The 23,607-nt window shown below is 33.0% G+C and overlaps 1 protein-coding gene across 1 annotated transcript in view; it reads left to right on the top strand.

Moving 5' to 3' along the window:
• LOC146535382 (metabotropic glycine receptor) overlaps positions 1–19,771 on the top strand; it is a 97,613-nt gene extending 77,842 nt beyond the window's left edge. The window contains exons 5-12 of the mRNA XM_085190655.1: positions 2,276–2,419; positions 3,205–3,405; positions 4,749–4,927; positions 6,554–6,768; positions 10,258–10,396; positions 13,147–13,252; positions 14,338–14,481; positions 14,580–19,771. Coding sequence (XP_085046781.1) covers positions 2,276–2,419; positions 3,205–3,405; positions 4,749–4,927; positions 6,554–6,768; positions 10,258–10,396; positions 13,147–13,252; positions 14,338–14,481; positions 14,580–15,185 — 1,734 coding nt within the window. The 3' untranslated portion in view covers positions 15,186–19,771. The remainder of the gene's footprint in view (positions 1–2,275; positions 2,420–3,204; positions 3,406–4,748; positions 4,928–6,553; positions 6,769–10,257; positions 10,397–13,146; positions 13,253–14,337; positions 14,482–14,579) is intronic.
• The last annotated feature ends 3,836 nt before the right edge of the window (positions 19,772–23,607 follow it).

The raw sequence follows: 23,607 nt of genomic DNA on the forward strand, positions 1-23,607 counted from the left end.
TTCTAATTGAACTTGTAAAACCTTTTTAATAAAATAAAAACATTCTATTCTATTATTAAATAAATTTTCATTGTCCAGTTCAGTTCTATTTAAAATTGCTTCTCCTAAAAGTTGTCATATATCAGTGACAAATAAGGTGTCTCTATAAAATAAATATCTGTTATTTCATATATGGATCACTAACCTTTAAAATTTATTACTTCTCATATTTATGTTCAATGGTTTCTTTCCCTACCTCTAAGTGTATTACATTTTATTGATATTACATACATATTTCTTCAGCGCCACGATGTTAACTCAAAATGGCTTTTTTGTTATTTTCATTCTAGGTACTGCTTTTGGAACAAAAAACTACCTGACATCGTTTTTTTTGTAGGGAAAGCAGATAGGCCATAGTATTAAAGACCTCTAATCTTTTCAATTTTTACGAATATTGCAGTTTAAATATTAGAACTTCCAACTTACCTACTAAAGTAACTTTGATGAAATAAATCCAAATATCTTTAAACTAACTAACTAATATTCGAGACCTCACCCCTTGTGGTCAAATGGAAATATGGGTTATTATATGAAAAAAAAAGACAAATGAAAATAATATATCAAATTGTAAGTGCCTAAGGTAACCCCGGCCATGGGTATAGAGTAGGTCACCTTGAAATGATTGATGTGATAGATTAAGGAAAATAAATTAAAACCCCTATAGCCTAAATATTTAGAGTCACGCGGTATCCCGCACAAAGCAGATTACGTAGAGGAAACCTGGGAATCCAGTATACATAGACACTCCGTTCAATCCAGTATACATGGACACTCCGTTCAATCCAGTATATATAGACACTCCGTTTCCCATTAAGACTCTACCGTTTCTCAGTTTTCCTCGAATTTTTGAGGCATAGCGTGTTGGAGTGGTGGAACTTTTCCTCATTACTAGAGGGAAGAAAAAAAAAAAATAGTCATGTATAATTTTAAAGAGAAGTACAATTTTATTCTATTTTACTGAAGAAAGATTTACAAATTGCTATCATTTTATAAACTTTTATCTTTAAGCACGTTGCAAAGTTGCTTTCGATGCAAGCAGGCTGTCCGATAGGTAATACGAAATGTAAAGTAAGAATAAAGGAAAACCTTTTCTTTACAAATGGATAAAGTAAACGCTATTGTAGAAAATTAAATTGCTTGTTGTATCACTTGACATTTAAAATTTTGTATGGATCTTATTTTAACTTGTTCTATTATCACATAGTCAAAAAAAATTCTGAAAGTAAAAACCGAAAGGAAAGTTCTACAAAACTTGTTTATTTATTTAAGTGTTATAACAGTGGTTAAGCGGCACAGTATCCTACATGTGGGTCAATTTCCATTCAACGGTATGAACTATTTTCCTTTTCTCGTATTAGTAACTCTACACACAATGTCTCGAAAATTGTTTTACCTAAGTTATCTCTGCTAAATGCATTATAAAAAATATTCTCAGAAATATACTTTTCTCATATACTATTACTATTAAATAAATAGATATATACAATAAAATAAATAAATAGTAAACACATCTTAGCAACCTAATGATATCTAGATTTGCTGACATTTCCATGCCTTTTCTACTTGTTACACATAATTGGATCCCTAGACAGCTATGAAATGCGTCAACCGTCGGTTCGCCGCTGGTTAGCTCATTTTTATAAATTTCTAAACGAGTGCTCGTGACAGCTTTGAAATTTTAGTTTTATATGGAAGTATTTTTTTAAATAACAGCTATTTCAAAACTTTATAATATTTGTCGTTAACACGCTTAAAGATAATATTAATAATACTTCATTACAAATAAAATAATTAATAAGTCATTATAAGATAACATGCTCAACTAATTGTTGTTGAAAAGGTTAAAACACAAATAAAAACGTTAAACACTAGAACTTAAAAACTAGTATTTTTATGTCTTGCAATGTTGCAATAATACCTAAAATTAGCTTCACGCTTCACACATGCTTCGGGCAGAGGGAACCTAGTGTTAAGACACTCCATTCCCTTTAAGACACTTGCGTTGCCCACTTTCGATGAATGCTAGAGGTATTGCGTGCTGAGCAGCAGAGCTCAAAGCCGCCATTTGCCTCGTTATCTGAGCGAGGAAGTAAAAACATTAAACATATTATTTCCCTGAGTGAGAATCCAATCCATAACCTGGCGTGTATACAGTCGCACACTTGTGCCTCTGCGCCATGACTAGCCTCAAAAGCCTCATATATTTTTTTTCATTTAATAAGTTATTTATTTTTAGTGTGTTCCGGTACCTGGTTTGGGCTTTAGAAGAGGTTCTTATCGATGTGTCTGTCGTCGCGGCTTTTTCTTTCCCAATACGACGGCTGAGAAAAGATTTTACAACGGCAGCGATATTGAAGAAGAATATGAAAAACATTTGTCTGTAGGTACATTCTATATTAGTAGCTTAAGAAATAAATAGGAATTAATTATATTAAAGCTGTTGTAGCGCAATAGTACACGCGTGCTACTGTATAGCTCAAAAAAAAGTCTTGTTTACTATATATATAACTAGCGGACACACGCAGCTTCGCCCGCTTATATGCACCCTTAGGGGTGAATCCTAATAAACCATGAAACACGTGTTCAATGAAATATTTTTAAAAGTCTAAATTTCAAATCTTATAAAAATCGATGGCGGTTTAAAAAAAATTCTATACAATTTTTCAACCTCTATTTCATCCCCTTAGGAGTCGAATATTGCAAATTCCCGTCTTAGCGAGCACCTACGTCCTATAAGTAACTCCTATGCAAAATTTGAGATTCCTAGCACTTGTAGTTTCTGAGATTTCGTGATGAGTGAGTGACCTTTTTTTATATATAGATGAAATAGTTGATTACTAACGAAAACTTAAGTCCAAATCTATACATTATGATCATTTGAAATCAACCACTTATCCAGATAGAACCAACCCAACACAGCGGCACAGCGTCAGCCTGTGAACGCAACGGTTGCGGTTCGAATCCTACTTGGGTAATGAATTATTCTCACCCTGATAACAAGACAAACTGCAACGTTGAGTTCCTCACTCTATACGTAATGTCTTGAAAAATGAGCAGTTCGTGGGGAACAGAGTGTGTTAATACTACGTTTCCTCTGCCTTTCCTGCTATATGAGGGATACAACGTGAAAGTGAAAAAAACATCATCACTATATTTTATCAACAGAATCAACACAACCAATACTCAATGGCAGTTGCGTTCGAATGCCTGCCATGTGCTGAAGGTTGCGAAGCTTGTATAGACGGGTCGCCTTGCGTCGCCGCGTTAAACTGGGTAGCCAGGACGACTATATTCGCGTTGGCCTGCTTCGTTATATCCTGCCTGCCTTTCATCGTTTACTTCACTATTAAATATGGACATGTTAGGGTAAGTATAAAATATAATCTTTTAGCTACTGTTCTACAATAGACACCACCTTAAAGGCCGGCAAAGCACCTGTAGCTCCTCCGGTGCTGCACGGGGTCGTGGGCGGCGGTGATCATCATCAGGTGACCCGAACGCTCGTTTGCCTTGTCCTTCATCCATAAAAAAAAAAAAAAAGACAGATAATTATTTCTGAAAAGGGGTTTTTTAAATATTTTGTTATAAAAAGCTAGAAAGCATGTCACCTGAAGAGAGTTACGGACGCGGTTTTACCAATTTTCCGGGTCCTTCCATTGTGTCGAAATCGGCAACCACAGGCGTTTTAGTGGGTAAAAATCCTATATAATCTGGTTTTGGTCCGCCAAGTATTGGATATCTTTTGAAGAAGAAGAAGAAGAAGAAAAAGTATTAAATAACAATCTATAAATAGTATAAAAATCTAAAGGGTTTTTTGGTCGAACACGCTTATCTTAGATTTAAACTCAAAAAATATTTTTTTATTTATCAGGGAAGGCTATTAGATATTTATTCATCTCGTAGATCGTGTCAATGTAAGCCACTGAATCTGTGGTCAAATTTAACTTGAATACTAATGTTATGTTGTTTATAGTAATGTGTCCTACAAAAGCCAAACTCATTTTTTTTTTCATCTCACTACATGGGCTTTAGGTAAAAGCTTGTATTGAAAATGCATTAAAAATCGATGCCTCTTTAACACACAAAAAAAGTATTGATTTTAGTTTTAAAACATGCAATTTTTATCATAAGTACATATTGGCTGTGATTTTTAAAGTAGCATAGAAATATTTTAGAATCTAAGTGTGGATAGTAGTAAGGCGCGGGTCCAGTTACGTTCAAATTTGAAAACATTTTCTTTATTTTTTTTCTTTCGTTATTGTGGAGTTTAAATCATAAAAATGATATAAACGCTTTCTAATATTTCAAATGGAAGCTGAATATTCTAGAAACGACTGATTTTATAGTCGAAAGACCCAAATCGATTCATCCGATTGAGAGTTACGATGTCACTTAAAACACCTTGCCTTGCCTTTTTGTCTACCTTGAAGATAGAAAATGATTTTATTCGAAAATTATTTTTCCTAGATTATTAAAATTTATTATAATCTATAAAATATTTTTATATACAATTAAGTTGTATTTTCTTGCTCTAGTAGATAAAGGCCTTGAGTTCCACCACTCGTCACTCATTTGGGTAACGAAGTTTTTTAACAGAGAAAATGTCAAATTTGCTTGTTTATATAACAGTCCTTAGTCGTGAATAGATCTTTCCGTAGGATAATATTGCTTTGAAAATAGAACATATTTTAAAGTTCCCTTTAATATAGGTGGTGCGCGCAGCCAGTCCAGCTCTGCTCAGAGTAATAGTCCTTGGGGCACTTCTCATCTACTCCACAACCCTGGTCATGTATGGAAGGCCGACCGTCTTTACCTGTACCGCCAGGGTGTGGTTGCGGGAAGTGGGTTTCTGCTTAACATACGGTGCCCTGATGCTGAAGACTTGGAGGTGAGCTGCTGAAAGAATATTTTTTCAGTGATACTTGAAATTAAATTATAAATATTTGTTGCGCATCCTGAGCAAAGAGAAGCGAAATGATTTTCAATATATTTACTTTTAATTATTCTGATTTTATTTAATGAAAGTAATACGTATTACGTAGACAAGGTTCTTACTTTGTGCTATTTATTATTTATTTACCTGATTGCGTAATACAGAATAGGGTAATGTGTTTCAGTCTGTGTATGTGTGTTTGTGAATATGGTAATTCAACAAAATTGAAAACCAAGTACAATAGCCTACATTTTTTTCAAAAGTAATTCTAAACAACTAATTCAACCAATTCTCTAGGTACCCTATAAAACTTAAAAGGGTGCCACTTCCAAAAATGACACTTAGTAACCACTTAGTTCAGTGACATCTTAAGTGATTAAGCACTAAATTCACATTTCTGAATCACTCAGAAGTCAGAGCTAGATTGCTAAAGCTATTAAGACGGCTGCGTTCTCAGATAATGGCATTGCATCTCTAATAGCATGGTCAAGTAGCATTGCACCAATAGATAGACAATATGTACTTAAGAGTACTTTATGGGTCTATAGAATTAGAAATGAAAGACGTCTTCGTTTTAAAGTCAAATGATTTTTTTTTTATTATTATTTTTACTTCACTGCTAGTCTTAAAATGCTCCGTCCAACACATCTCTCCAATTTAGGATATCGCGTGTTGAGTGGCGGAACTTAACGCCGCCTTTTGTCTTGCTACCAGAACGAGGAAATGAAAATAATTAATTTCTATTTGTAATATTTTTACCGCCAACAACGAGTATACTATACAAAATCGATACATTTCTCATGCTCAATAACCAAATTTCTCAGTTAATTTCGTCCAACAAAGATATGCCAGTATTCTTTGATCCTTTGATCTCATAGAGCACCTGTAGATAGCATCGAGATCTATTCCTTTATTCTAATCAAATCCCCCATTTGAAAGGATTCCAGTCCAATCTTCTCATATATCTGGTATTACGTGGCTGTAAATGAAGTTGTGTATTCATTTTTTCTGGTGGATTGCAGATTTAATTATTAATGGAGTAAGTACTCATCAGACCATTGAAACGGAAATTAACGCCGAAATTTTTTTTTTTACTATTTTAACTAATTTAGACTTTAATTTTAACTTTAATAAGACTTGCTAGAGGAAGGAATAGAAATAATTTATTTTCTCGGAGAGAAATTGCACCTACAGACACCGCGTTTATACTCTGCGACGACTGAACGACAACCTTGAGAAAATATATGAAATGTTATATATAATTCACCTGAACGTTAAGTTCACTGAGGAATTTAATTAACAACTAATAGTTTTTTAGTACGAATAAATGAATGATAGAAACGAAGAAGTTTGAAAGATGGCTCATTTATGGAATAAGAAAATAAGTGCAAGTTGTTCTTAATAATTAACCGACTTCTTTTTCTTTATAAGTTCTAATAACTACGAAGCTTTTACTTTGATGAAAGTAGTAGATTTTTCAGATTTTTTTTAGTACTAAAAAGTAATAATAAAATACTTGTCTATGTAATCCTAACGCCATAAAAATATTCCAATATTTCAGCCAAATATCCTTGTCCACAGAATATCAGTAATATTCCAAGTTCGTTCAGCCAAAGCGGTCAAGATATCTGACATGTATCTGTTGAGGCGTATCGGCGTGATTGTGGGGGTGGCTTGCGTGTTGTTATCAATACGTACCCTCGTCGCACCCCCCACAGTCATCGTGGGTAGAACTAAGGAGGATTTGAAGGCATACCTCTGTAACACCGATTGGTGGGACCACTCGTTCACTACTTGTAAGTATTATTTTTTTTAGATTAACACTGTATCCCGGGGTGGGCAGAAGGAGGGAGGAGGAGAAGATAATAAAATGATAGAGAGAAATTTCCCCGAGTATGAATCGAATCCACGACCATCGCGCTTACAGTCAGATGCTGCCTTACCGCACCGTGATAGCCTAGAATCATCCATCTCTGCCTCTTAATATCCAATTACAGACGAGACAAAAACACACACAATTATATAAAGCATAAAATAGATAGTACTATCTTTATTTGGCTAAGAATGTAGGACTTTTTATGCTGAAAGATATCGTATATTAAATAAACGATGATATAAACGTCTGTCGTAGATTTAATAGCAATATTCATATTATTTTTTTTTATTTTATTTTTACTTTACGCTGTACCTCGCACACAGCAGAGAAAACCTGGAAAACTAAAACACTTCCGTTCTTTACTTTCTGCCAAATTCTTGACGTATTGCGTGTTGAGTTGCGTAACTCGACGCCGCGCTACAGCTAGTACTAATGGAAGAAAATAATCTGAAAACTATATATTTGTAGTTAAATCCTAAAAAAATTATAACCATAAAAGGAGGGCAAAATTAAGTATTAAAGCTCGCTAGTTCAAGTGAGGTATCAGATGAAATGGCTCTGGCTAAGCTAAATCTAAAGCTTGAATTTCAGAAAAAGCTCGAGACCTCAAATGTGGCCTAAACAGTTGTGACTTCGATATATATTGAAATGCGACTGGCTTTGGGTTCGATTTTTACACAAGGAAATTAAATATTTATTATTTTAATTTTCCTCACTATAGCAACAAAGCGAACGAAGCGCGGCGTTGAGTTTCGCCAATGAATAACGATAATGAGGAGTGTCCTAACACTAGGAGCCCTATCCTGCAATGTGAAAGAGCGTGAAAAATTTTTTTTATTCTACTATCAAATCATCGAACCCACAACCAGCACGCGGAGTAATGGACCTAAACTATATATATAAATGGACTTGTCCTCACTGACTGAGGTAAGACGCACGCACAGCCGTAACCGCTGTGCGTAGAAACGTGAAATTTGGACTGATGTTTACTATCGTAATCTGGACATCCACTAAGAAGGGATTTTTTAAAATTTTAACCCTAAAGTTTGTATGGAAAAAAAATTAAATTGGCACCGATTCTTATAAAACTTGAAATTTAGATTTTTAAAAGTATTTAATTGAATACGTGTTTCATAGTTTTCTAAAATTCTCCCGCTAAGGGTGCAAATAAGGGGTTGAAAGTTTGTATAGATTATTTTTAATCGGCACCAATTTTTATAATATTAGAAACTTAGACTCTTAAAAATATTTCATTGAACACCTGTTTCGTGGTTTATTAGAATTCACCCCTAATTACGCAAGCGAAGCTGCGCGCGTCCGCTAGTATACAATACGTAGCAATAAAAAACAGTAACCAGTAAGTGGATATTACATTTTCATAATATATTCGAAGTTGAAGCCAAAATTCGATTCATGTTTTTAAGGCTGATAAGCGAAAACGCGTCTTGCCAAAAATATATGTAGGTGCTTGGAGCGTATGAAATTTTTATGGCACAGTATTGTTTTCTTTTATTAACTTGTATGTACATATAGTACTGTATGATATAAAAACGTTGAACTGCTTATAGCATAATATGAATAAAATATTTTTGATGACATTGACGATTTATACACGAAGTAATATTACTTTCACATTTTTAAATCTTCTAAATGTAAAAGCAATTGAAATCTTGTTTTTTTTTATTATCTATATCTATATATATAAAATCGAAAGGTCACTCACTCATCACGAAATCTCAGAAACTACATGTGCTAGGAATCTCAAATTTTGCATAGGAGTTACTTATAGGACGTAGGTGCTCGCTAAGACGGGAATTTGCAATATTCGACTTCTAAGGGGTTGTTTTTGGGGTTGTAAGTTTGTATGAAACTTCGTTACTACAAACGCTAGGAGTCTCAAATTTTGCATAGACGTCACTAGGACGTAGCCATGGAGACAGAAATTAATAATAACATAGTTCACGCGGGTGAAACCGCGAGCGGGCCGCTAGTATATTATATATATAAAATCGAAAGGTCACTCACTCATCACGAAATCTCAAAAACGACATGTGCTAGGAATCTCAAATTTTGCATAGGAGTTACTTATAGGACGTAGGTGCTCGCTAAGACGGGAATTTGCAATATTCGATTTCTAAGGGGTTGTTTTTCGGGTCGAAAGTTTGTATGAAACTTCGTTACTACAAATGCTAGGAGTCTCAAATTTTGCATAGACGTCACTAGGACGTAGTCATGGAGACAGAAATTAATAATAACATAGTTCACGCGGGTGAAACCGCGAGCGGGCCGCTAGTAATATATATAGGTACGATCATTGTTATGTAAAAATAATGTTAATTAATATGTAATCGTTATTCTATTCTATGTACATTCGTGAGAACGAACAATTTTTCTAAGGCAACTTAAGTTAAGATTTCCTAATTTTTTTCCAAGTTTTATTAAGACAATGTGTTGGAAAATGGAACTGTATATTCCATGACCACGCGTATGATTTCCTGTACAGCTGATGTCGGGCGGAGAGTTTATCAACATAGATTTCACCATACAGTGGTCAGATCTACCTAAGGTGATGAAATAGTCACTATGTAGTGTTCCGCCACTCAGCATACAATATGTAGTATTCAAATGGAAAGGTTCTCTCTGTCCCCTATATAAGATAAAGTGCATAACAAACAAAAAATAAAGAAAGAAACTTTAAAAACATTTTTCCACTAAAAGTCACAAGCTCAATTGAACCTACAAAAGTGCATGGTATACATTTTATATTTTAAAATAGGAAATGTTGAATTTGTTACCGGTTTGACTCAGCAGTACTGCCGATAGATTTGATTCGACGATTCAAAAATTTTCAGTTAAGAATTGCTTTTTATATACAAGAATATTTTTATCTTGTGCATAAATGCGTGTGACCGTCAACAAGACAGGTTGTAAAATCAATTCCCTCTCGAGGCAATGAAATAGTCAATATTTTCGTTTCTTCCCTCTGGTGTAGAGTCAAAAACCGGCGTGGAGTCCCACCACTCCCTCTACTCTTTTTAGGATCCAGTCATGCATAACACAACAGTATTTGATTATAAAGGAGACTGTTATGAATCGATCGATTATCACTCTGCTATGCCTCATCGTGCATAGGCAGAAACCTAGTTGTTAAGATACCCCATTCTCTGCCTTCCACCTAAATTGGATAAATTACAAGCGAAACTCAACACCTTGTTTTGTTTTTATTCCACACCCTCGAGGGGATTGAACCTATAGCCACTGCGTTAGCAGCTAAACTACTACACCATAATGGTGTTGTTTATAAAATGATAATGTAATTTTTCGTGTCTATTTTAAAACTAAATGATAAGTATGAATGAATTTTAGGTAATAATCTTAAATATCTTATTAATTATAATTTTCTTTCTAGTGGAAGTCATTTTTCTCATGTGGGGCATTCGCTTGTGCATCATGGTTCGTAAGGCGCCGTCAGAGTTCAATGAAAGCAGGTTCATATCTATGGCCATATACAACGAGTTCCTTCTCTCTGTCTTCCTTAATATATCTATGTAAGTATATTTTAAATATTAGAAAATAATATTCCTACTTGGGAGAGTTCATTATTAACTTTACTTCTGTAACCAGCATGCAGCAGAGTTAGCAGAAGGAACCTTAAGACAAAGCACTCCGTTCCTCATTATTCTCTAATGCAATAATCCCACAACGGTCTCGTTTACAATTAGACGCTGTGCCGCTCTGTAACGACAGTATTACGTAATTGTATCTCAATATTATATAACAAACTAGTGAACCCGAACGCGGCTACGCCCGCTTGAACTATACGAATATGTATTTATTAAATATATTTATGAAATTATTTTCAGTTTTCAATAGAGAGATGCGTTAAGCAAGCTCATTTTGGGTGACGTTTTCTAACAACAAACTTTGCAAATCGTTTCTTAACAATGGTCGCATAGCGACGGTTGTTATTAACATGGCTAATATATACATCGAAAATATTACAAATATGAGAAAAAAAAGTATCCTATGTTCATCCCGAGACCCTCAAATATCTCTATATGAGTATTTTATCACAATTGAATTAGCGGTTTGGCCTTGATTGCGTAAAAGACAGACAGACAGACAGGCAGAATTACTTTCGAATTTATAATATAGGTATGGATATATAGTACAGTAATATTATAGTAACTACTACACTAAGAACATAATATTTGATGTTTTCTAAAAATATTAAATGTCCATTGTACAATATTTTGAAAATAATAAATTATTTAGATACAAAAAAAGCATTCCATTATATGATTAAAATCATTTTAATTTTAATCATGAACAATGAACGTAGTACAATCAATGTGATGACTGTCGTAATGGCAGAGTAATTAAGTAGATGAAAATTTAAATCCTTGTAGCGCAGTGGTAGAATTTGTTTAATTCTAAGTCTTGGGTTTGAATTTTTTTATGAATTTGTAAAGATTTTAACTATTTATTTCGAGTTGTGTTCAATTTCTGGTCAGGTAAACCTTTTTTATCCATAAAATAGGAGATTAAAGACTTAAGGCACTCCGTTTCTTCATTTTCCTCCCTAATTCAGGATTTGGGGTGCTGTGCATACTCCGTCCCGCAAAATATATGAGACATTACGTAACCGTAAAAATAACGTAACGACGTAAATATTAAGTGAATATAATTATTACCCTAATTAGGCATCGAACCTAAAATCATTGCGTTCATAGGCAAACTTTATAATTAGAAGGAAATGCCTAAAATTTTAAAAGAAAACATGTACAAACATTTTTTTTTAATATAAACGCTAACAACTGAGTACCTTTTCTCTGTATAATTCAGTCTGATTGAAAACCTAGTGACAGGTTTACGGTCCTGGTGAATTCTAATTTACGAACGTTCGCTAAATTTGTTTCGGAATTACAAATAAGTATTCAAATTATTTTGCGGGTGGGTGTCTTTTTAAAATAATATTTTTTTCCTTCGTTTTGTTAATATTATTGTATTTATTATTCAAAATTATGCGTGTAGAATGGCATAACTGAACACCGCGTTTTGCTTTATTTATTTTTTTATATATATAAGCGATAGAAGCTGTAGTTACTCAATGGAATGACTAATTTATAATTTGCTTACATTGCTAAAGCGCAGCGTTAAGCTCCGCAATTCACAACACAATGTCACGAATTTAGAAGAAAAATAGAGAACGCTAATGTATTCATGCTAAATGAGTTCTTTCTGTCTGTTCTACATTACGCGTGAAGCTAAAATTCGCTAGCAAATATCGGGTTAAATAAACAAAATACGTTTTACACTGCTAACAGAACCACATCGAGGACTCGTATTGCGCACTAATAAATTAAAACCAGCGGTAAAATTACAAAATATTTATTTCAAGCACTCTCTTACTTAAAAATTGGAGAGTTAATGTAATTAATTGAAAAGGACGATGTAAAAATATTATTATGTTTTTTTCAACTCCACGTTGCCTGGGACCTGGCCTATTGGGACCTAATTTTAAGACACTTCAGTCTCCATTTTCCACCGAATTCATTGTGTGTTGAGTGGCGATACTCAACGCTGCATTTTGCCTCGACACCAGAGTGAAAATATAATAAAAATCTTTTCCTTTTATGGGAATCATTCCGCTGCACCATCCTCTCTAATATATATAATATACCCATGTGACATACTTGAACCCACTCTTAAATACTCCCTTATTAAAGATATTTCAATACAAAACTGTAATTTCTGCTCGATATTCTTATTGATTTGCTTGTAAAATAAATTTTACTATACACGCTACTGGCAAAAAGACAAAATACTGACCCCTTTTCTACGAAATACCAAGTAAATGTCACTGAGAGAAGAAAAGATTAATTACTTTTGGACATTGGCAACCGGTGACCGCGCTCGGTTCTGAGAGCTCGCTTAAGTAACTAAAGTGCTTTTTGTTGACAATCTTCCTTTATATCATCTGTTTCAAGTTATTTTATACTTTTGACTCAAAATGTATTTTTTATTTTAAATTATTTTTAAAAAATTGTTTATTCATTTTATTTTTATAAAAAAGCTACTTCACGGTTTTTTCCGCATTCGAGTTGGCAGAGAGTTATCCGTTCCCATTAAGGTACTTTCCAATTTTCCGCCGAATTCTTGAATTCATTGCGTGTTGTGTGGCAGAACTTAACCGCGCTTTTTGCCTTTTTACCAAAAATTTTATATTTTTACCAGAAAATATTAAATAGTTCCCCGAATTTAGCATTTCGATATAAAATAAATATTCTTTTTACAGGTTATTTCTGCAGTCACCAGCGAATCCTGATCTTCTGTATATAATATTCTTCTGTCACACACAACTGACTGTCACGTTGTTACTTTGTTTTATATTTGGTAGTAAGGTAAGTTCTAGTAAATATTATAGATAAAAAGCATCTTCACGTTTTTCTCGCACAGCAGGGTAAGTAGAGGAAACCCAGTGTTAAGACACTGCCTCCCCCTACTTGTCGCACCATTTTTGAGACATTGCGTGTCGAACAACGGAACCCAACGCCGCGCTTCTACCAGCGAAGCGGTGATATGAATTTAAACATATGATAAAAATGTAATTGATCGCTATCTGTACATTTTACATGAAATATATCTGAAAAAAATTATTATAAGGGATAAATCCCCTATTTATAAATAAATATGAACGCTTAGAACCCAAAACATTGATTTGAACAGAAATTGTCTATTTTTCTGTGCGTTTCTGCACATTAATCTCAAAAAAGGCTTAAAAAATATTATTATTATTATATATTTTGAAGCAAGCTTCCCTAAACATTCATTCAGCATGTGTTTTATTTAAATCATTTCATAAATTAAAAAGTTATGTCACTAATAGTTCAAAAATAATAAAAGATAATTGATACATATATCAATATATATTAAATGGGATTCGTCACTCAACACTAGGGTCCTCTGGCTACGTGCTGTTATATGCGGCATAGAGGGTGAAACTGATAAAAAAAATCCTTATTTTTTTTAATATTGAAACTGTCACCTACTTAAATTAAAATTTTATATATTAAAATGTTATAGATTAAAATGTTATAGATGGTCTTTGTGCATAGCATCTTTCATAACCCACGAATGAACCCTTCAAAAGTTTTATTGCGTATTCAACTTTCTGAATATGAACGAACGGACGAAAAAATTGCTTGTATTCAACAGCTATAAATGAACATGTTTAAAACTGAAAATTTTATTGTATTGAATGTACACGTAATTGTCTTGGCTGAATTAATGTATTGCGAAAGTTGGAACTCAACTCCGAACTTCAATTTCAAAGATGAAAATAATTCATTCATCCGTATGGAAATCGAACCCATAACCGTCGCATTTATAGACCGTAGTGCCGCTGTATTACGACGGCCTCAAGTGTTTCTTAATAAAAGTACTCGTATGTCTAATCTATGGGTCTTTATTTTCTTTATGTTACTAGGCGTACATGGTAATTAGAGGACAAGGAAAAGACGACAGAGAAAAAACTGGCAAGTTCAGGTCAAGACCAGCTGAGTCGACTTACACTATGACTACCAACCGTAGCACTCGCTTCTGTGATAACATGACCGAGAGGGACTTGGAGGTAATAATTTAATTTAATTATTAAGACAAATGGAAATTGTGATGTTCCTTTAGATTCTTTTTTAATAATAAAACGCGTACTTTTCTTCTCTTTCATAGGAAGAGTTCAAGAAAATTTGCAATCAATTAGAGAAACTTCGTGAACGATGCGGTTCTGGAGCTCATCTGTCAAAAGTAATATCAGCTATGCAGGATGCAGCTACGTTAAATGAGAGGAAACCAGGAAATACAGATTCCGCTCCACTCAAACTCAATACTGTGTTTAGCGCAGTCGCTGGACGACTAATGTGCACTGTCACACCTGGCGAAGAATCCAGTAGCAGCGGAAGAGATCTACCATTCGAAGCACCTCCTGCGTACAGACAAAGAAATTTCACTCCCACAAAAAGCACTGAAAACAGCAACGCAGAGCAAAGTCAAACTGACGTAACTACAGATTCCCCAAAACGTAGAACTGATTTAAATGAGGAAACCAAAGAAGAAAAACAAAATGGTGTCTTCAAAATATCTGGCGAGGCCGGTTGTAGTGATATACGTCCACCGGAAGTGACCAGGAATGGTATCAAGAATGATCGAAGTGAGACCAGATCGAGTCCAAGTAGTTCAGAAACAGTTAGAGGTGTTAGATCTGGTCACGCTAGGACCCACGCTATTGTTATCAATTTGGACGATAAGAGCAGGTTCACTGAAGAGGTTACCGTTTGAAGACTGTACTTATATTCCATTTAAAACAGTTTCGAGAACTTTATTTTCTGTGGTTTCTTTCGTTGTTCACAGATTTTCTGCTGGAATTTTAAGTGTTTTACCAATTTGTTAAGTTATAGTTCATAGAGTAAGAAGCAGATTTTAAATATATATTAATTATTTATTTGCTTATATTATGTGTACTCGTTATATTGTTTAATGAATATTTTTAGTTAAATGGTTAATTAGTATTAAGTATTTAAGCCAAAATATGAATGCATTTTAATATTTCCCTTACATTATGTAAGTTGCGCTGTGTTCATATAAAGTCGTGTATAAGCTCCATTATATATATTAAAAACTCTGTAAATGCTAGTCTTTACTGTGATTCATAGTTTTATATAATTAATAATAATTAAATTGTTAAGACGTTTGTTAGTTCTAATAATGCATATCAAAAGTTAACTTCCTTCTAATAATTTATTGTACAAACGTAATTGGTGTAAATATTCTTAAATGTTTTTATTTGTGTTATTAAGTTGCTAGGATATTTATTTGGCTATTGAATAATCAAGTTTTAAAATTTTAATAATAATAAGAAGAGTCCATCTATAACTCTACACACATAACTTTAGAATTTATCCATATTTTTCATATTATACATAAGAACATAATAGTCCGTATTAAACCTAAGAACAAAATATGTGAGGCCATCGTGGCGAAGTAGCAAAAGCGTAAACGCGGTGGTTGTGGATTCGATTCCTAGTCGGGGGAATGAGATATTATTTATTAATTACTTTACTTCGCTCTGGTGTCGATGCAAAGTGCCGTCTTGAATTCACACACTCAATATATGCGGAATCTAATATAACCCACATATAAAAAGTTATGAAAATGTTATCAAAATTAGTCTAATATATATTTCTTTACATTTCTATACAAAATAAATTGCAGATAACTCAATGCAGTATGATTTTGACGTGAAAGAAACTTCAAAATATTAAATTTCTTTACAAATCAAAACCATTTTGAAAAGAAAATTGCAACTACTAGTCCAATTTAACCGCAATAATACCTCTAAGGTGGTACCTCCTTGTGGTGCCGCGCGATACTAATAGGCAAACATTCTTGTACTAATGCTAGCGTGTAACGTTCCTTTATTAAATACATTATTGTACGGCTTTAATTTTACGATATACGGAGGAATTAAATGAAATATTATTTCGAGGTATCATTTCTCCGCTCTGTTAGATAAATGTGGCGTTAAGTTGCGCAATTTAGCGTGAAATGTCTAGAATTCGGGTGGAATATTTTCATTTGTAGGTTTTTCCGTATCAGAAAGAACAAAAAGAACTTTATGGGGGGATGAGGATATGCAGAAAGAACTTTATGTTAAGATGCTCCATTCCCCATTTTCCGTTAACTTTTCGAGATATTGCATTAAGCGGCAACATGCAGTGGCCCGTTTTATGTACTGAGGAAGAAAATAAAAACTAATTTAATTGAAATTATTATTCCCCGAGTTAAAATCGAACCCATAGCCACTGTCCACCATTTACAGTCAAATTGTGCCACTGCGCTATGTCGGCTTCTATACATTCAGGGACAACTTAATTGATATATCCCTATATTTATTTAACATAATGGAAATCAAACAAATTCCAAGCAAAGAATGATTTATAAGGGCATGTCCACACGAAATTTGCTTAGCTACCAAATATTTACGCTGTAATACATTTTCTGTGTAAAAGCATGAGAGCATTAAGAATTCTGCGGTGTCGACATTTTACATAAAACGCCCACATTGTTATCTTCTATAACAATTAAAGGAAATATTAATGATAATTTAAATTACTAATGATGAATGTATGTTTATTTACTATTTACTACGGAAATTTAGACTATTTTTTTTTTTAGCTTCACGTTTTATTCCTAGCCACAGGTGTAGCCAGAGGTAACAGGCAACGGTTTCTCCACACCTCTCTCCCCTCGTCCATCATCATCAATCTCTTCGTCCTCCGTATGTCCTCCGGGGCATCGAAATTTGAGGGTACCTTCACCCAGTATCATGAATAATGTGTTCTCGATAAAATAATAGTAATTTATTGATAATCTCCTTTAAAATTAAAAACTTGACCTCTTCCTGCTTTATGTAATGTGTATTTATTTTAATATAATTTGGTCAATTTTAAACAATGTTAGTTGAAAAACCACTAATGGTCCCATTATTTACGCTTAACGCATCGCTCTTGCATCGCATCGTGATTACCGCAAACATCGATGTCGATGTTTGCGGTACGTTTTAAGCTTTAATATTATTTTTATTATTATTGTATAGCCTCAGGCTGAATCCCGCACATCGCAAGTAGGCATAGGGAACCCGAGAACCTAGTGTTAAAACACTCCGTTTCCATTAAGACACTTTCATTCCCCATAGTTATTAATAATTTACAATTTTAATTATAATATTACTACTGCTAATATTATAAAGTTTATAAGGATGGATGTTTGTTAAATACTACTTGTAAATGAAATTTTACAATAATAAAGCTTATACATCAAAATAAAGCTACAATCTATGTAATGGTTTTGTATAATTTGGATATAATATAACAATACGCTTAATCGAGAGTTTGTTTGTTTGAACGCAATAATCTTAGGAACTTCTAGTTCAAATCGAAAACATTTTCTCATGTAGGATGGTTATATTTTTGGATATAGGATGGCTATATTACAACACGTTAATAGATTCAATATACGTTTTTTTGTCACACAGGCGAAGCTGTACATAATAGCCAGTGTTTGATAAATATAAAGCCTTTGATGAATATAGCAAATATTTATTAGTTGTTTGATTTTACTTGCAAGCATTTTATTAAAAATATATTTTGATTAAATTTTATATTGGCCTTATTAAAAATATGATATGTTTGTTAATTTATTTTATATTAATATATTTGAGACTGTCTTTGCGAAATGGAGTAACTTCTGGCTGTAAAAACGTTCTGGTTCAATCACCGCTCAGGTAAATGAATGAATTATATTTAATTTTGAAATTAATTTATGTTCAATTCCACCACTCGACAACTCTCATTCAACTTTTCTTTTTCCTTGCTAGTGAAGCAAGGAAAAAGAAAGTGAAATGAAAAGAAAACAATAACCCGACTGCATAAACTAAATTATTTTAATATCCAGCTACACTCACGCCAAAACCAAAAGAAATCCAACGATGTATCATTTACCAAAATACATATTATATTATATGTACATACGCGCTTATAACATAACCCTCCTTTTGAGCTTTACCGCAATTGGGTAAAAATATTTTAATATAATTCCCCTGCATGGAGATCGAACCTACAATAATTACATTTACAGCCAGACGCTGTTCTACTGAGCCCCGACGGCCTCAAAATATTTTTCTTATAAACTACATTAGAATTAAGCAAATGTTTAATTTTATTTACTGGGTTTTAAAGACACGAAAGACATTTAGTGAAGTATATAAATACATGTGTATGGAAAATTGTAAAAAGAATATTGTACAGATATTTTAAAATATAAGACATATTAAATAAGGCTTTTATGTGATCGCTGAAATGGTTGTAAAAATGGAATCTAAGAAAATTAAAGAAAGGCTATACTTTTATGTGACTTCATTAAGAGTTTGAGTTTTTAGCTTCACGCGTATAGGGTATACTGGCAGAGGGAACTTAGTGTTAAAACAGTGTTAAAACACTACCATGTAACTTCTCAGATTGAGGTCGAAAGCGGAAAATTGAATAGATTCAATAATAGGTTCTTTTATAACAACTGTCTAAACAATTCATAATAGTCATTTTAACTTACCCTGTCCTAAAGGTCCATAAACTTAGAGAAATTCACCGCATTGTGGCTTCTAACGCTACCCTCTTGAAAACTTCATGTAAATTACTGAGTTATTTAATAATTGTCAAACTTCATTTTCATTTTCTTGTAACAATTTGTATAATAGGCTTAGGTCCTAAATTCTACTATTTTTGGCTAAAAATGTCTTTTGTCTTCCAGTTTTACCCGTTTTTGTAAATATGCAGTAACTTACATCTCATTACAAAATAACCGCAATTAAAAAAAATGAGTAAATAAAAAATATGCTATTTCAAATTTTATTTAAAAAAAGATCTATAATGAAGTCACATGTTTAAGTAAATTGTAAATAATAGTGCTTCAAATTTCGCAATAAAATAGTGTGTAAGTGTTTCAGTGCGAGACTACAGCGATAGAAAAAAACGTTTGGCTCCAAAGATCTTGGACATGTTGTTATAACATTATTTGATGCTATTTAAAGAACTTAGTTTCAAGACATTCTGTTGCCCACTATGTGTTGAATGACAGAGGTCAACGTCGCATTTATTAATCCCTAAAAAATCTTATATATTGGCAAAAATATTATTTCATATTGAACATTATGAATCAATCCTTACTACATTTTAAGTGTATGTAAGAACTTCAAAGAAAGATAAACATTTTTTCCCTCGCTGTAGCTTTATCATAAAACGTCTATTGTATCGTCGATATAAAGAAAACGATGTTGACAATCACAATAAAGAAGTTTACTAAAAATTACATATTATATTTTATTTTATACCTATCACCTAATTTATTACGATAAGTTATATAACTTTAACGTGTATGTATAAAATGTCTCGGGGCCAGCACGTAGTCTAACTGGAATCGCGGTTGTGGGTTCATTTCCCATTTATTTATCAGAAGGGAAAGTGCGGCGTTGTGCTCCGCCACTCAGGACCCGAGTATCCGGGTAGCGTGAACCCAAAACATATACAACAATATGGCAACTCCGAGACAATGCATGTTGAGGGCCGGAGCTCAACGTCACGCTTTGCTACCAGAAAGAGGAAATGAAAATCGAAAGGAATCCAAAACTAATAGTTAGAAATGAAATTATTTTTTATGTTAAAAAATCTTTTAATCGTTCATCGTCTTCATTTATCGAAAAGGGCTACCACGGTAATAGTTTCAATGTAACCCTCTACCTGTTAACAGAGTTACGCAAGGCACTCATAAATTACGAGTATATCGATTTGATCACGTGAGTGAAGATGCGGGAAGAAGCTAGTTAAGTTTGCTAAATTAATTGACATTTGATGTCATTTACAAAGCAGACGATCCCGACGTGACGAGCCACACACAGTAAGTACACAACGCTGGCGTCACGCCAACCGAAAGCTTATCAAATTATTTGCGTATTCAACATTTTTACAGCTGACTCGGCAAATCCAAAACTTAGGGAAAAAAGTGAAAACGAAACTTGTGCTACTTATGCACAAATATAGTCTAGGACGCGAATGTGAAAATAGGCGGTTATAAAATAATATATGTACACATATATTTTTGGTGATATAAGCTTTTTTTTGCTTCTTTTTTGGTCTACGTTGTTGTGGTTGGGTGTTATCTGTCAATCAAATAAATATAAAATTCACCTCCACGTCTATACTTTTTTGACAGGATATCGCGTGCAGAAGGGACTCTACAAAAACCCTGAGAATGAATTTCAAAAACATCTTAAAGCTCATTGAATATTGGTTTTAATTTATATTCTCTAAAGACTTTTTCCTTTGGGAAATAGAAGAAAGATATAAAGAAGACAAGTGTAATATTACGGCAAAAATAAAAGAAATACCCAAAACACATTCTTATAAAAGGTTGTTACAACGTGCTTTGGGTTATACTAACGTCAAAGGACGTCAACGTGCAGACACGTGAGAAGATACGTCAGTTGTTGACTGGCGTACATCAACGCCGAAACTTAAAAGTAAAATTATAATAGAAATATATATTTTTAACGTAACAAAATTATAAAATAGGAAAGCGATCAATACTAAAACACTTTGATGAATTTGTGGTTTCTCTGAGACCGCAAATTATAAAACATTTATCGGATAAACCACTTAAATTCCATTTGAGACTCACTTTATTCTATAAACTTTGTTAGTTATTAACATACAAAATGTTAACAAAATAAACGAAACGTATGGTATTCTTATATTATAAACTTGCTTAGATTATAATATAAGAAAACCACAAGTTTGTAAGTTACTAAGATGAATTAATTTTAAATTATATTTTATTTATACTAATCTATTAGCAATGAAGAATGTCTTTAGAGGAATGTCTTAAACTTAGGAACTAGTGCTATAGAAAAGTCTCAGTTATCATTGATTGACAGAAACATCATCATTGATTTTTATATTGGTTGACGGATGCTGGATGATGAAGGGTAATGGAAGAGGATGAAGGGCGGATTGATACAGTTTTTTTTTTTATAATATTTCATATATTTAAAAAAAATAATTTGTAAGTGTTTTTTTTATTTATATAGAAGTTTAAAATCAGTAATATTATATTTGAGAAAATAATATTTTAGGTGCTGAAAAAGCGCATAGTTGCCTTTCGAACAGTTTTATTTTTTTATATACCGACATATACATATTACAAGGAAATAAACCCATAATATAAGCCAGTAATATACATATATATAAAAAACAAATATAATTAACGAAATAATAATTATCTGATATCACACTCTAAACAAATCATATCATCGAGGAACAATATTATAGTAAAATATCTTGATATAAAAGTTAAAACATAAATATATCAATCAAACGAGTTCTTATAATAAAAAATGCAGCTATTTCCGTTTGAAATAATAAAAGCTCTTTCATGTATGTACGCATATAAGGGATTCCATACATTACAAAGAATTGTTTCTTTTGATGCCAGTTACATATTTCAGATGAACCTACTGCCTCGAAATGACTGTGTTTTATAGTATTCGAATTAAAATAGCGTTTTTTTTGTACAGTAGGTAGATAGTCAAACTCGATAGATGTGAGTTCGATGTCCACTCAGGGGAATAAATATTTTTTATTGCCCCGCTCCGTTAGGTCAAAGGAGTAGGTCGACCAAGAGGAAGGAAGGAGGAGGAAGGAGAGCTCTGGTAGGTCAAAGTTTTTTTAACCTCGGTATGGTTTGGTACCCCTAGTTTGGTGTTCACATTCCAAATGTAATCGAAACTCAAGATTTTACTTATTTACTATTTTTTATTGCAATATTTTTTACAAAATCGAAAATATCAACTTAATAAGCCCAGTACAAGCTGAAAGTAGGTACACTAAGATGCAGATAGAATGTAGCCTGTTTATAAAAAAAAATAGCACCGATATAAACATTATATGGATTTTTTTCTTTTGTTTACAGCTCAATGGCTTGTCACAGATATTACTTTGGATATGAAATCTTTAGAAGAGTAAATAGATTAACTGACAGCTGTCACATTCTGCACAAAAGAAAAGATGAACCAGAGAATTATTACATAATTATAGATACGTTGATATATTAAATTGAATCGAGCTGAATAAGAAAAAAGTTTCTTACAGTAAATAGGAATAGAACCGACCACCACCGCATTTATAAGCAGACAGGATAGTCAGGCTTTTAATTTTATATTATATCATAATTCAATTTATAGCACTTAAAAATCAGTTTCCACAGCTTCACTCTTTTTCAACGTAGCAGAAGCAATCTAGAGTTGAGACACTTCGTTCTGACCTTTCCGCCTAATTGTTCGAGTTCTAGACATTGCGTGTTAAGTGGCAATACTCACCGCGTTTTGTCTTGTTGCCAGAAAGAAAAGAAACAAAATGAAAATAGTTTATTTTTACAGTCAATCGCTGTTCAAATTTCAAATCAAAGGCTTCGTGCTCATGTTATTTCGATATTTCATAATCCAAACATTACTTACAGTACATAAAAAAATAAATATAATACCAACTCTAGAAATAAAATATATATTAGACTATTCGAACAAATATACTGTGGACATATGTACATATACATACGGCCACATAGAAACCTTTTTTGAAATTTCACGCTACGCAAATAGAAAAACATATTAATATTGACAAACGACTGTCAACACTGTTCGTTCAATGTGAAACCGATGGTGTGTAAATTACGAGTAGAATCAAAAAGCGTGAACCATTATATGTGAACTAACGCTAGATAAAATATATATACCTCTGTATGTTGGAAAATGGGAAATATACCGTATTTCAATGTCCACGAGGACCGGTTGGTTTGTTTTGATGAAATGTTTTTGATCGTATATTAAAATCGTTATAGCTTAGTTAAGTGTACATGCTATGATTTTGGATTCAATCTTCATCATTTTAGAGGAATAATTACATTTTTCTCATTTTCCTGCTTTGGTAGACAAAACCCAGTAATGATTTCCACCATTTCCTAAAGAAAATGGGAAACAGTGTGTCCTAATCTCTCAACATTTGGATGCCTCTTGCAAAGTCTACAGTCTAAGGAGGGATTCATACTATAGTTCCAATCATAATTCGTTTTCGGTTCTCGACCGATCTCAGCGTGTTAA

The sequence above is a fragment of the Heliconius melpomene genome, chromosome 10, assembly GCF_056956725.1.
Source record: "Heliconius melpomene rosina isolate 202511_hmr_F chromosome 10, ASM5695672v1, whole genome shotgun sequence".
NCBI lineage: Eukaryota > Metazoa > Arthropoda > Insecta > Lepidoptera > Nymphalidae > Heliconius > Heliconius melpomene.